General features: G+C 41.0%; 1 protein-coding gene across 1 annotated transcript; it reads left to right on the top strand.

The window, feature by feature from the left end:
* The first annotated feature begins 11 nt into the window (after window positions 1–11).
* Window positions 12–13,101, top strand: nuf2 (UF2 component of NDC80 kinetochore complex). Its single transcript, XM_014408694.3, has 13 exons — window positions 12–241; window positions 6,439–6,513; window positions 6,894–6,970; window positions 8,005–8,066; window positions 8,254–8,351; window positions 8,613–8,686; window positions 10,787–10,880; window positions 10,968–11,030; window positions 11,117–11,254; window positions 11,339–11,479; window positions 12,338–12,513; window positions 12,643–12,778; window positions 12,850–13,101. The coding sequence occupies exons 1-13, from the start codon at window positions 119–121 to the stop codon at window positions 12,955–12,957; spliced, it is 1,365 nt and encodes a 454-aa protein (XP_014264180.2). The 5' UTR covers window positions 12–118; the 3' UTR covers window positions 12,958–13,101.
* Window positions 13,102–13,861: the final 760 nt, after the last annotated feature.

Genomic DNA, 13,861 nt, shown 5'->3' with positions numbered 1-13,861 from the left:
ATAACCAATCAGATCTCCCGACTGAAAATAAATAAGGAAGGCGCCAGTTTTATCCTTGGCTACAGTTGACGTTTTCAGTTCTTTGCATTCGCTTTATTTTTCCAATTTATTTGCGACAATGGCTGAAAACACTTTTCCTGTATACACAGCGGATGCGATAGTGAACTTTTATCGAACTGAAGTTCTCACTGGTCAAGAAGCAAAACACTTTACAAAGAGCGACTTGACTCCTCATCCAAAGGTAAGGTCCGCTCGGTGTTACAGAGTCTACCTACAAAATGTTCCGCGGTTTAGAAAGAAGGTAAAGCCCGGAAAGGCAAATTACATCATGAGCTGGAAAGGCTCATTGTCATTTGATTTTAGATTTGGTATTACGGGCCAAATTAATATGTATGTTCCATTTAGGGTTGCCAACCGTCCCTTAACAAACGGAATCGTCCCGTATTTAGAAACAAAAGTACACGTCCAGTATTGAGCTAATAAGGGACACACTTTGTCCCGTAATTAGTGGTGTGCGGATCGATACTGAAATATCGATTCTTCGATACCAGCAATTTATGTTCTAGAATCAATTCTCATATTATATCGATATTTTAGTACTCTGGGGTAAATTTGTAGTTTTTCCATTAAAATGAACGCAGTGGAAAGAAACTATACAATTCGAATCGTCTAATTTGGAAGGAACTACTTCCTCTTACGCCTTTCATAGTCATATGCGGAATACGACTGTATAAATGTGTTGCAGCCCCTGGCATTCACACTCACAACAATGGCTGAGCGCAAACAGAGTCCTGTGTGGACACGTTGTTGTGGCAACACCACTGACCTCGTCAAACACCTCGGAGTAAATCATATCACAGAATATGATAAGCTTATGTTGAGGCGAACAGAAGAGGAGGACAGGGACAGGTGCTGCTAGGGCGAGACAGATGTCTCTCGCAGAGTCCTTTAGTGCTGCAGGCAGGCAATGTGCTCAAATAGCGCACAACATCAGTTTTTTTATTTTATTTCTATATGATTATTCTGCATTATTAAGCAATAAAAACAAGTTGTCTGATGTCCTCTAATCATTATGAAGCAATATGGTTAAGTTATTATTACAATTACATAATACAATTATATATTGTATTATGAAATGCAATGAAACATTAAGTTTTTGTACAGAGTATCGGTATCGGATCAGTATCGCCGATACCACCCTGAATTTTACTTGGTATCGGATCGGAAAGGAAATCAGTTGTATCGCACATCACTACCCGTAATACAGTGAGAATCAAAAGTAGTCTATAAATGTTTATGGAATTAACGCTTTGTTTGAAAACATAATTCCCAGCCCCTCTCCTGCTTTGTGACCAATGAGCTGACAGCACACTTATGACAATTCGAGTATGACAATTCAGATTACCGCTCATCTCATTGGTCGAGGAAAGGTCGCTTACGGAGAAAATACCGGAAGACAACAGATGACCACAACAAGAAGCATGGCCAACAGGGAAACAAACGCCGACACTGCGTTGCAAGTCTCGGACGACAGTACACCTAAAGCTGGGCAAACACTGTGCGATTTTATTTTATTTATTTATTTATTTATTTTTTTCAGTCACGTTATTCAGCTCCTGCTCAAACTACACGATTGACTCGCAGGGGTTAGAAGTTGGTAGGTCACGATGCAGGGTCTCACACTTTTTTGTACAGAGTATCGGTATCGGATCAGTATCGCCGCACACAGACACGCACACCGCCACCATCAACTTTGCTAAATTGTTAATGAAAAACATTAATCAGGCAGCTGTGATTGAGCAGCAATGTAAATCCAACTATTTTCACGGTTGTTGTGGTCGTGATAATTTTGTGAGGCCACATCGAAAAGGCTCGGATGAGCTTTCCAAAGTTCTACAAGTTGTGCCTCCATCGCTTGTGTCCAGATCACACGCTGCACAGCCGTGCTGCTCCATCTTTTTCACCGACGTTTACGTGTTTGCGCGTGAGCAGTTACCCCACGTATACTAAACGATGCACGATGAAGGCCAAAATCGGGCCGATCACCAAATCGGTCGCACGACTCAAAAATCGTCTCAAAATGGGCCAAAAATCGCACAGTGTGAGCCCAGCATTAGAGCAGCAATGTTTGTTCCCTTCAGAGAAAGAAAAAAAGGCTGCAAAAGTACAAGGAGGAATGGGAAAAGGAAAACACCTGGCTGGGAAAATGCACGATAACACCTATAAAGCGCACTGCACTGTGTGCCGGTGCACTTTTTCCATAGGCATGCTTCTAGTGGTGGGCACATGAAGAACATGAGGGGCGTGAAAGCTCGGGGAACCCTTAACCAATTTTTTGTCCACCAGGCCACGGCAGAAGCAGATATGGTATGTAAACACTGGTTTGCCTTTTTAAACCCTCTGGTTAAGGTTAATATGGGCATGTGCAGTGAATATCAGCGCTATGTGGTCAGAAGTGTGATAATATAATTTATTTTGTGTAATAACCAACTGCAAGGATAGATGATTACAACAAATGGATCACTAATACATAAAAGTAATACATATTTTAATAATGATGATGAGTTAAGATGCGTAATCATGGGAACAAGCGGGTTTACAAACAGGAGCAGCTGATTAGCTTTAGAAAAGCTGAAATAATACCTCAGCTGAAGCCAATTGTACTAAATGTGCACTGTTACAAGAATATTTTTCTATTGTTTTCTATTAATTTATATTATTTTAAGTTAAGCAGGACAGAGTGCTTTTAAAGAAAGATTTACTTATATTCTCAAAAGTTAAGCATGACAGGCTTCTGTTTAAGAAAGAGACCTGTTTTACTGTGTTAATGTTGTCATTTTGAGCTAAAAATAAATGGCTAAATGATCATTTGTTTCCCATATGGTCATATCACAAAGAATATGCATCTGCTTAAATCAAATTCAAGTCAAATGGTTAAAAAATAATTTCACACACAAAAAAAGAGCTACAAAATTCACCACACTGGGAAGGGTGAACTGGGTTGCCCGGCCCTGGCCACGAGGTGTCCCTTATTTATTTTTCGTGTGTGTGTGTGTGTGTGTGTGTGTGTGTGTGTGTGTGTGTGTGTGTGTGTGTGTGTGTGTGTGTGTGTGTGTGTGTGTGTGTGTGTGTGTGTGTGTGTGTGTGTGTGTGTGTGTGTGTGTGTGTCTTTACAGTTTCACGCAGTTAATTAATTTGTCGTGGATAAATGCAAATAAAAAGGGATAAACACAGAGGATAATTTTGAAGAATCTCCTTGGAAAAGTCTTAAAAGGTCTTTAGTTTGATTTCACAATTGACATGCTGACGTGATGCAGAGACATGACAGTTTGTTTTCTTACACATCTCTTGAGAATATTATATTGTGCTTATGGTAGCATAATATACTATTTTTGAATGTAAAAGTGGAGCTGAGTTAACTGCATTATGCTGTTTTGTGTTACATAGATAAATCATTATTAGAAAATGTTAATATTGTAATGTTAAAGACGAGTTGTTCAAGTATTAAAGTTTCCTCACTAAGTTCTTGGGGGGAGTGCGATCCTGATAACTCACTGTGCATTAAAAGTCTTGTTCAGAAAAAAATACTCTTTTTCTTTGTCCATAGAAACGAAGGTGGATAGAGCTGAGGTCATTATGATGAGTGAACTGCCCATAATTTCAATGTTCAGCAAACAGGTGATCTAAATACAGTAAAATATATAACAGCCAAAAGAATACAACTGGGTTTTGAATTGTTTATTTTCTACATGAATCATCTGGAAACAGTTGCTGATTTAACAGATTTTGCAATTGATCATTTAAACTGATTCTAGTAAAGAATCGGGTGTTCATTATTGTTTTATTAGGTGTGGTCTCATATTCAAGATCATCTCCTGCTGAACATCTGAACTGATTTACAGTGGGGCAAATAAGTATTTAGTCAGCCACCGATTGTGCAAGTTCCCCCACTTAAAATGATGACAGAGGTCAGTAATTTGCACCAGAGGTACACTTCAACTGTGAGAGACAGAATGTGAAAAAAAAATCCATGAATCCACATGGTAGGATTTGTAAAGAATTTATTCGTAAATTAGGGTGGAAAATAAGTATTTGGTCACCTCAAACAAGGAAAATCTCTGGCTCTCACAGACCTGTAACGTCTTCTGTAAGACGCTTTTCTGTCCCCCACTCGTTACCTGTATGAATGGGACCTGTTTGAACTCATCATCTGTATAAAAGACACCTGTCCACAGCCTCAAACAGTCAGACTCCGCCATGGCCAAGACCAAAGAGCTTTCGAAGGACACCAGGAAAAGTATTGTAGACCTGCACCAGACTGGGAAGAGTGAATCTACAATAGGCAAGCAGCTTGGTGTGAAAAATCAACTGTGGGAGCAATCATCAGAAAATGGAAGACATACAAGACCACTGATAATCTCCCTCGATCTGGGGCTCCACGCAAGATCTCATCCCGTGGGGTCAAAATGATCATGAGAACGGTGAGCAAAGATCCCAGAACCACACGGGGGGACCTGGTGAATGACCTGCAGAGAGCTGGGACCAAAGTAACAAAGGTCACCATCAGTAACACACTACAACGGCAGGGAATCAAATCCCGCAGTGCCAGACGTGTTCCGCTGCTGAAGCCAGTGCATGTCCAGGCCCGTCTGAAGTTTGCCAGAGAGCACATGGATGATACAGCAGAGGATTGGGAGAATGTCATGTGGTCAGATGAAACCAAAGTAGAACTTTTTGGTATAAACTCAACTCGTCGTGTTTGGAGGAAGAAGAATACTGAGTTGCATCCCAAGAACACCATACCTACTGTGAAGCATGGGGGTGGAAACATCATGCTATGGGGCTGTTTTTCTGCCAAGGGGACAGGACGACTGATCCGTGTTAAGGACAGAATGAATGGGGCCATGTATCGTGAGATTTTGAGCCAAAACCTCCTTCCATCAGTGAGAACTTTGAAGATGAAACGAGGCTGGGTCTTCCAACATGACAATGATCCAAAACACACCGCCCGGGCAACAAAGGAGTGGCTCCGTAAGAAGCATTTGAAAGTCCTGGAGTGGCCTAGCCAGTCTCCAGACCTCAACCCCATAGAAAATCTGTGGCGGGAGTTGAAAGTTCGTGTTGCTCGGCGACAGCCCCAAAACATCACTGCTCTCGAGAAGATCTGCATGGAGGAATGGGCCAAAATACCAGCTACTGTGTGTGCAAACCTGGTAAAGACCTATAGTAAACTTTGACCTCTGTTATTGCCAACAAAGGTTATGTTACAAAGTACTGAGTTGTATTTTTGTTGTTGACCAAATACTTATTTTCCACCCTGATTTACGAATAAATTCTTTACAAATCCTACCATGTGGATTCATGGATTTTTCTTTCACATTCTGTCTCTCACAGTTGAAGTGTACCTCTGGTGCAAATTACTGACCTCTGTCATCATTTTAGGTGGGGGAACTTGCACAATCGGTGGCTGACTAAATACTTTTTTGCCCCACTGTAAGTGGTGCCAGCTCATTTGAGGTCTTACAGTGAAAGTCTTTTCATGTCCTCTTGTACTTGGTCCAGTGTGGTGGGTATTGGCACAAAAAATTACTATGCTTTTACTGAATTGGAAACGCCACATTTCTCGTTATTTCCACGTAACCTCTCACTTTGTAGAATACAGATTGTTGATATAACCCCATACATACGAGCTGGAGAGAAGGGAAGAAAGACAGTCTTTCTTCTGGTCTTACTCCTTACCTGATGTGCGGTTTTGGAAATGGGCTGCTTCAGCTGAAAACAGCTCACACCTTTTTGGTCACACCTTGGATACTGTTTCATTCTTATCTGCTCACATTAAACATGGCCAGGATTTGATATTGAGGTATGTGAACAACTAATTTCTGTGAGTCAAAAGCTCACTGAGAGTAGACAGCACTAATATGGTCATCTCAGTTACTCAGGCCTGTTTATGAGGGACAGCCAAACTAGCTTGTTTCAGATAGAATATAAATTGAGGGACTTCAGCAAGGTCCAGTATAAGATAAATAAGGATTATTTTGCATTTTGAATCATTCAAAGAATTTAGAAAAAAAAAAATGAGCGCAATCGACCCCTCTAACCAAATTTGTAAAACAGTAAACTATTCTGGTCACAGTCACATTTACAAAGAAGTCAAATAATGAAAATACTCTTTATTCAGAGCCCTGACCCCAGGTTATTACTTCTGCACAGAACAAACTTTGCCCTTTGTTTCTTAAACTGAAATCATGTCTCAAAGAGAGACAAGATTTCAGGGGTAGCAGGAGGACCTCTTCTTGCACTCTTGGACACTGAAGAGTGAATGTAAGCCTCAGTCTGTTTGTCTTTTAGTACCCTGAGATTCAGGTGGAAACATAGTGTCGAATATGATAAAGGATGAGAAAAAGATCATTAACAGAGCACTTTCCTCTCTTACAGCCAGAAGCAGTTCAGACCTTATACATGAGAGTGCTGCATCTCCTGTATCGTTTCAGGCCTGAGTGTCACTCCATGGTGAGTGTTAAATATCAAATTCTGCTTCTGCTCTAAAATGCTCAGACAGTGAATGTTCCTTCTCTTAGGTGGCTTGATCATGATGATGTCTTTTCTGCAGATCTGTGACCTTTTTGCAAGCTTGTATTTTAGTTCACAGTGAACGAACGTGTTCAAATATGACACACAGCATCCAAGCCTTTATGTCTGCAGTGCCTGTAGTTGAATTGATATGTGTGATCTGTCTTCATAGCAGTGAAAATGCTATGAAGACAGAAACATTATAGAACCTTTTGAGTGTATGAATGTCAATTTCTGATGTGAGAGCAAATGCAACATGTTCAGTTTGCAGCTGATGTTTCTTTTGTCTGTGGTCTGGATTTGTAATTTGTTTTCCACAGGTTCCGCTTCTGGAGAACATTCAGTATCCAGCCTATCACGAAGGGGCAACTGCTATCATGAGTGTCTACACACGCATGTGAGTTTACCCATTTTCTGTCTGGGATATCAGGCTGCTTGGTTATAGCAGAAATTCCAATCACGATGACTGTGATGAGTGACAGTAACCTTGATTATTCAACACAGTTATTGAGACTGATGACACAGTGTGATCCTGTAGGCCACAGGTGTCGAACTCCAGGCCTCGAGGGCCGGTATCCTGCAGGTTTTAGATGTGTCCTTGATCCAACACAGCTGATTTAAATGACCTCCTCAACATGTCTTGAAGTTCTCCAGAAGCCTGGTAATGAACTAATCATTTCATTCAGGTGTGTTGACCCACGGTGATATCTAAAACCTGCAGGACACCGGCCCTCGAGGCCTGGAGTTCGACACCCCTGCTGTAGGCAGTTAGGCCCTGGCTAGGCTATGCTATATCACAGGGCTGCCCAATCCCAGTCCTCGAGAGCTACTATCCTGCAGCTTTTAGATGCATCCCTACTCCAACACAGCTGAATCAAATGGTTTGATTACCTCTTCAGCATGCCATCATGTTTGGCAAAGGCCTGATAACAAGCCATTCATTTGATTCAGGTGTGTGGGAACAAGGATGCATCTAAAAGCTGCAGGCTCTCGAGGACCGGGATTGGGCACCCCTGCTATATCATATGACTTCCTCCTATTACATTATTATCAGTTCACTGGGGCCAAATATCAATATTTCTATTACAAGTCCAACTCAGTAGAAGGTGGGAAGCTGTATAAAATGTAGATAAAAACAGAAGGAATGAATCTGCAACTCTCATAAACCCATATTTTGTTCACATGGAACTTTTTTGGGAACTTAAATGATGCAAAACTATAATTGAATAATAATAAATGCACACCAACACTATAGTGAAGTAAAATGGAGAAATAAATGATTGTGCTGCACCCTGAAATAAAGCAGAGAGGTTCAAACTGTAGATATTTTTGCATGTATGAGGGAACAAAGTGTAGCGTACACTGCTGGTTTTGTCTAATCTTAGTTTACAACTGTGAAATGTTTTTTGTGTGTTTATCGTTTCTTTCTAGGCGGCAGTTTCTGCCTATGTGTTTGGTGTATGATTTTTCACTCAATGATCTGCTGGCTCCAAGTAAGTCTCACTGATTTCATTCAATAGTTTGTGGTTTGTATCTTGCATAAAATACCCCTCATACATTCAAATGTCTTTTTGTTTTTTATTTTTTTATCAGCAGTCTAGATCTCCCAAATATTCAAATTTAGAGATTGTGTTTAATGTACAATTTTCTTTGATGATAATCTTGGCCTGATTTCTCCAGAAAAACAGAGGACTCTAACCATTCTGAGCGCCATCATGAACTTTCTCCACTTCAGAAAGCAGAGGATGGAGGTCGTCTTGGAGAAGCAGACTAAATTTGTATGTTTTCTTGGGGAACATAGAGAATTGTGTGGAATGGGGAGTAAAATAAAGGATGAACATTTTGTTCTCATAAATGACTCCGATGTGCATAACTGTACCCGTTTACTAAGACTTTAGACGACATGTTGCAAATCACTTTTAATCATGAGAGTAGAATATGGAGTAGAATAAGGTTCAGTACGTTGGATTATTATTTTATATACCATTCCAATGTGTTTGTTAGCCTCGCAGTAATACTGTTGCTCTGTGTGTTTTCAGCGGGCAGACATGGACAGACTGCAGGCTTATACTAAAGGCATCAGGGAGGCAGAGAAGAAGATTGAGATGCTGACGTAAGTGGAGGAACAATTCTGTGACTTTTGTCGGTGTTGTTTGGTGTATGGCTGGAAAAACATGCCATCCCTGAAACAATCCAGGCCACAACCATTTAATAACATTTTTATGCTCATTAGTGGAGACAGCTGCTAATTTTTCCAGAAAGAAGAGCTAATCCAAGGCTGTCTGCTCAATCAGAACTCTTTCCTTTTGCTTAGGCTCAAAATGAGAAACTACAGACTGAATTTTTGTTTGTCTCACTCACAAGAAAAGATAACTCTGATCCCCGTGTGCCACTATAGGCAGATATTTAAGGTAAGGGGATCCCTTACATTTCAACACAAGGTGATCCCTGTGTTAAAATGGGTCCCTGTCCAACAGGAATCTCCCACACAGTTTATGTGGCTGAGCTTCTACATGGAAAAGTAGTGACATATGTAGTGATGGTAAATTTGATTCTTTTTACTGAATCGAGTTTTAATGAGTCATTTGATTCACTGAGTCAGTCGACCAGAGAGTGCAAAAAAATGTACATTTTCGCTCAAACTTAATTTGTTTCTCTTTTCATGTAAATCCTACTGCTAAGATGAATGATTCTAAAAGAAAACTAAACAGCAAAAAAGAGCAGAAACATTTTAAAATTAAGCAATTTCCTATCAAAATTGCTTAATAAACATTTATTTTATTTTATATTTTATTACTATTTTCCTTAAATGTGTTAAATATATATTTTCTCATCTAAATGTCCACTGAGCTGTGAGCCAGGGGGCAGTAATGTGCCTTAACATTGGTTGCCAACCAAGAAGAAGAAGAAGCTGTGAGCCAGGAGGGAGGGAGGGGGTGAGTGAGTGAGTGAGTGATTCATTGGCTGTATCCCAATTCAGGGTCTGCAGCCTTAAAGGCCGCATTTTAAGGCCGATTACGTCACAGCGACGCAACGAAGGCTGTCCCAATTCGAAGGTTGCTCAAAATGCGGCCCTCAAATGCGTCCTTCATTTCCCTGAATTTTAAGGATGTGGCGGTGTAGACCTCATGGCCCAACATATCCCAGAATGCATTATGCACAATGCGTTGGGTGTGGATAATTTTGCCGAAAAAAAACGGCGGATGAGGGGTGCCCGAAGAGTAAACTTTAAGTACTGACTATTATGTCACTCATTTATGTGCAAATGTTTAATAACGAAGAACATTAAAACATTACTGTTGGCCACATGTTGGCAAAGTTATGTGACATTAGTGACGTTTGTACTAATTTGGTTTTAAAGCCTTTACTTTAAAATATACGCCGTTCAATAGCTGAGCTTTATCTTAGAAACAAACAAACAAATGAACAAAACATTTTCTCCTTCATTTCTGTCAAACAAAGCTGTATGAAACGTTTCCAGCTGTTAGTATCATGGTTGCTAGGCAACCTTGGCAGCGCAACGGAGGCTAGACCTTCCCATTTCACAAGCCTCGCACTTCCGGCCTTAGCGGTCTTTGAGTACGCGGCCCTTGTGGACCGTTAAGGCTGTGTACTTTAAGGCTGCAGACCCTGAATTGGGATACAACCATTCAGTCTATGATTCAGCACAGGAAGGGAGGGGGTGAGCGAGTCCTGAGTGATACGCTTACGATTCAGCACAGGAAGGGAGGGGGTGAGGAGCTCAAATGTGCTGTTAGCATGTTAGCAGAGCGATGCTACTGTGAACCCAGGAGCTATTTTCTTGATGTGAGCTTCTACTCAGGGTTTTTTCTTCCAGTTCAGAGCAGAAATTTTTTTTGTTACGATACTGGATGTTGTGTTTTTCTCCACAATTTTAATTATAGGCTAGACACATTGCTGCTAACAGCAACAGGGATGAGTCAGTGAGTCAGTTGGGCTTGTGAATCATGATTCATGAGTCAGTAAAGTGATTCTCGAGTATTATTGAACGATTCGTTCATGATTCGCGCATCACTAGACATATGTTATTTCCCGATCTCACTGTCTGGGAATGCACAATGTATGACCCTTTTTTTTTTTTTTAATTATTTAAAGCAACAGAATGATTGACTAATAATCTATCAATTGTCTCTTATGAGTAAATGAACAGTTATGCAGGCTAAGCACTGCACTTTGTCTTGTCCTTACTCAGGACCATCCCACCAGAGCAACAAGCTGAGGCTGATGAGCTGGCAGCTGCTCTCTCTGAGCTACAGGCCACCACCATGCATGAATACCAGGAAGTGGTAGGGGGTGATGAAGCATGCTCAGTGTAGTAAAAGGTATTGTGTGTGCCATCAGTAAATAAAAAAACAAAACACTTTTATTTTCAGAATGCCAAAAACGACAGCATCACAGAGTGGAAAGCTACGATAGCAGAGAAGACCCAGAAACTGGTAAGCTGCCCGAGCACTTTACACTGTTGTCTGTGTGCACTCGGAGTTTTGACTGGCAAATATAAGTGCGAGTTTTTGTGCATCAGGCCCAGGTGAAGCTAGATGTCAGCAACCTGAAGGAAGACATCAGCAAACTGAAGTCTCAGATCGTGGAGTCTCCAGAGGAGCTAAAGAGCCAGATGGAGAAGATGAGGGAGAATGTGAAGAACATGAAGAACTCCATTGTGAGTGGAAAACGTCTTTGACTCCAAAAGCTGCTGCGTTGAGTTGATGTGTTTGTGATCCACGTGTATGATGGCTGTTTTCAGGAAGAAACAGACGAGCGTGTGGTGGAGCTCCAGAACATGGTGCAGGGTGTGACTCACACCGAGGCTGAGATCCAGCAGATGTGCAGCCTTCTGCAGGACCTGGAGAGCAGCATGAGCAACACCAAGCAGCGGCTGGAAGAGGTACAATGTCAGAGCAGCTGCTCTCTTCTTTATCTATACACACATAGACCGGATGTACAGAGTGGGACACCTGGAAGAAAATTATGTAATGTCTGTTTGATATTTTCTTTTCTATTCCTGAAGCTTTTGCTCACTGCCTATGAGCTTGCTTTTTTTTTTTATACACTGCACTGTTGCAGTATATTCTATTTAATTTAATATCAGACATATTTATTATCAGCATGGAGACGGTAAGTAGTTGTATACACACTTGAACGTTTGGGGATTGAGATTTGAAGAACTTGTCGGCCCAGCTGTGACTGACGGGAAGTTCTCTTCTTGTCAGAAGTTCATTAAAAGAAAGCAGCACAAAAACAATCAGCCTGTTAATCCAGTAACAAGCTGCCGAGCTGCAATGCTTGAGTAAATTGTTTTTGCTTTAAACAAATTGAAAGTCAAAGTAATATGAAGACACTTTGCTTACTTTGGTACTTACCCAAGTGCCCTGTAGTTGTGCATTTTCTGACAATGAGCACAGAAGCGCCATCCATCTGCTGTTTGTGAGGGATAAAACAGAGGAACTAATACAGCTTTTTTCAAAAGAGAGGATGAACGATTGAGCTGCACCGAGGCCCAAAATCATATTTGTACTTGCTTTTGACTCTTTTCAATCTTCTCTGACCTGAGCTGATGTGACACAGCCAAAGGGCTATATATACCACTATATAGTCCTTATATACCACTATATTATTATATTATAGGAGATAAAGTCATTTAGCTTTTAAAAAAATAAAATAAAATTCTTGTGTTTATAGTTCAAACTCAACAGTGCAGTTGATCATTGATTTGTGTATCCATGTGGTTTGTGTGAATGAGTAGCACCAGGAGTTGATGGCTCAGTATGAGAAGAAGCAGAAGGAGCTGAAGAACCTGTGCATGGAGGAAGGCCAGCTGAAGCGAGCTTTGGGCATGAAGCAGGATAAGGAGTGCAAACAGAACATCCGCAGGCAGAAGAAGAGAGAGATGAAGGAGCAGCACGTTCAGGAAGTGTTGGGGTATTAACTTTAGTGGAGTTAATAAACTGCAAGATTCCTGATGCGGTAGATTCACAAGAGCGTTGTATTTCCGAAAGACTTAAATGTGATAAACTGACATATTAAAAACCAAACTTAACTTTTCTGCAGGCAGTGTGACCAAATCCACCAGAAGCGTGAGGACATGGCTGACAAAATCCAAGAGATCTCCGCTGAGACGCAGAAGCTGAAGACCAGCATTAAGAGCCTGAGAGACGTGTGCAGCAAAGAGACAGAGAAGGCTCAGGTACAGGTAGCTCCCGTCTGCTCGCTGTTCATTCATAGTTTGAGAGTAACACGATCCCCTTCTGTGTCCAGGCCCTCTATGACACACTGTCCACATCCATGGATGAGCTCCACAAGAGGATTGAGATGCACACCATGGACCTGAAACTCAGTCTAACCAAGATGTCTGCAAACTTCTAATCTCTCTCTTTTTTTCCCTTTTTTTTTTTTTTTTTTTTTTGAAAACCTGTATTTACTAATCTGTCGGGTGTTTTTGTTTTTTTACTCTTGACTTTGTCTTTCTGAGTGTTTAAATTCTATAAATAAAGTTTGTACATTAATGAACTTGAATTTTGACACATAAATAAAACCAGTCCAGGAAGACGACTGATGTCAAACATCGACCGACTAGTACAATACAACCTCACACAGCTGGACTGGCCATCAGCCCACCGGTGATTTTTCGTTTTTATGGGGCAATGTTGTTTGTAACGGTATGAACAATGAAAGGTGGTGGACTGGACAACTGGTTAATCAACTCTGGGCTGGACCAATTACAGCCGAGGTCAGATGCACCCTCCCCCTTGCTTGGGCAATGGTCCTGAAAGCAATTTCATCACGGTACTGAGATGAAAAGGAATGAGATTTCTCCCATACTTAGCCTAGAATGCGTCTTTACGCTGGACAGCTGCCTCTTCTCCTCTCCCTCTCCTGTTGCTACTTCAATCATGAAACTGATCAATGATCAGCTGATCAGCTTTTCTGTTGCACGTCCCGTCTCTCGTTTGTTTATCGCCCACTTTGCGCCAGAAAGAGGAAACCAGTGGATGTCAGGTAGGGCATAAACAGGGAAAGACGGGCACAAAGGAATACTTTTCTTTCTTATTCTCATTTAAAATGTCTAGCTTTTAATAAATAATTATCTGAATCTTACAAATAAAGTTTTTATCTGATGTAAAATGTATAGAAGTCACATCACCTTACCATTGATTTCATATGTGCAAAATACGCAGAGCTGATGTAGATGCTGCATAAGCAAGACCAACAGCACGTGTATGTTTTAACTAAACTAACACGTGTGGTGCTGGGACACCATGGAGGGACT

The sequence above is a fragment of the Maylandia zebra genome, linkage group LG5, assembly GCF_041146795.1.
Source record: "Maylandia zebra isolate NMK-2024a linkage group LG5, Mzebra_GT3a, whole genome shotgun sequence".
In the NCBI taxonomy this organism is placed as follows: Eukaryota; Metazoa; Chordata; class Actinopteri; order Cichliformes; family Cichlidae; genus Maylandia; species Maylandia zebra.
Note: the sequence above shows the minus strand (reverse complement) of the source record. Positions and strands in the feature narration are given on the sequence as shown.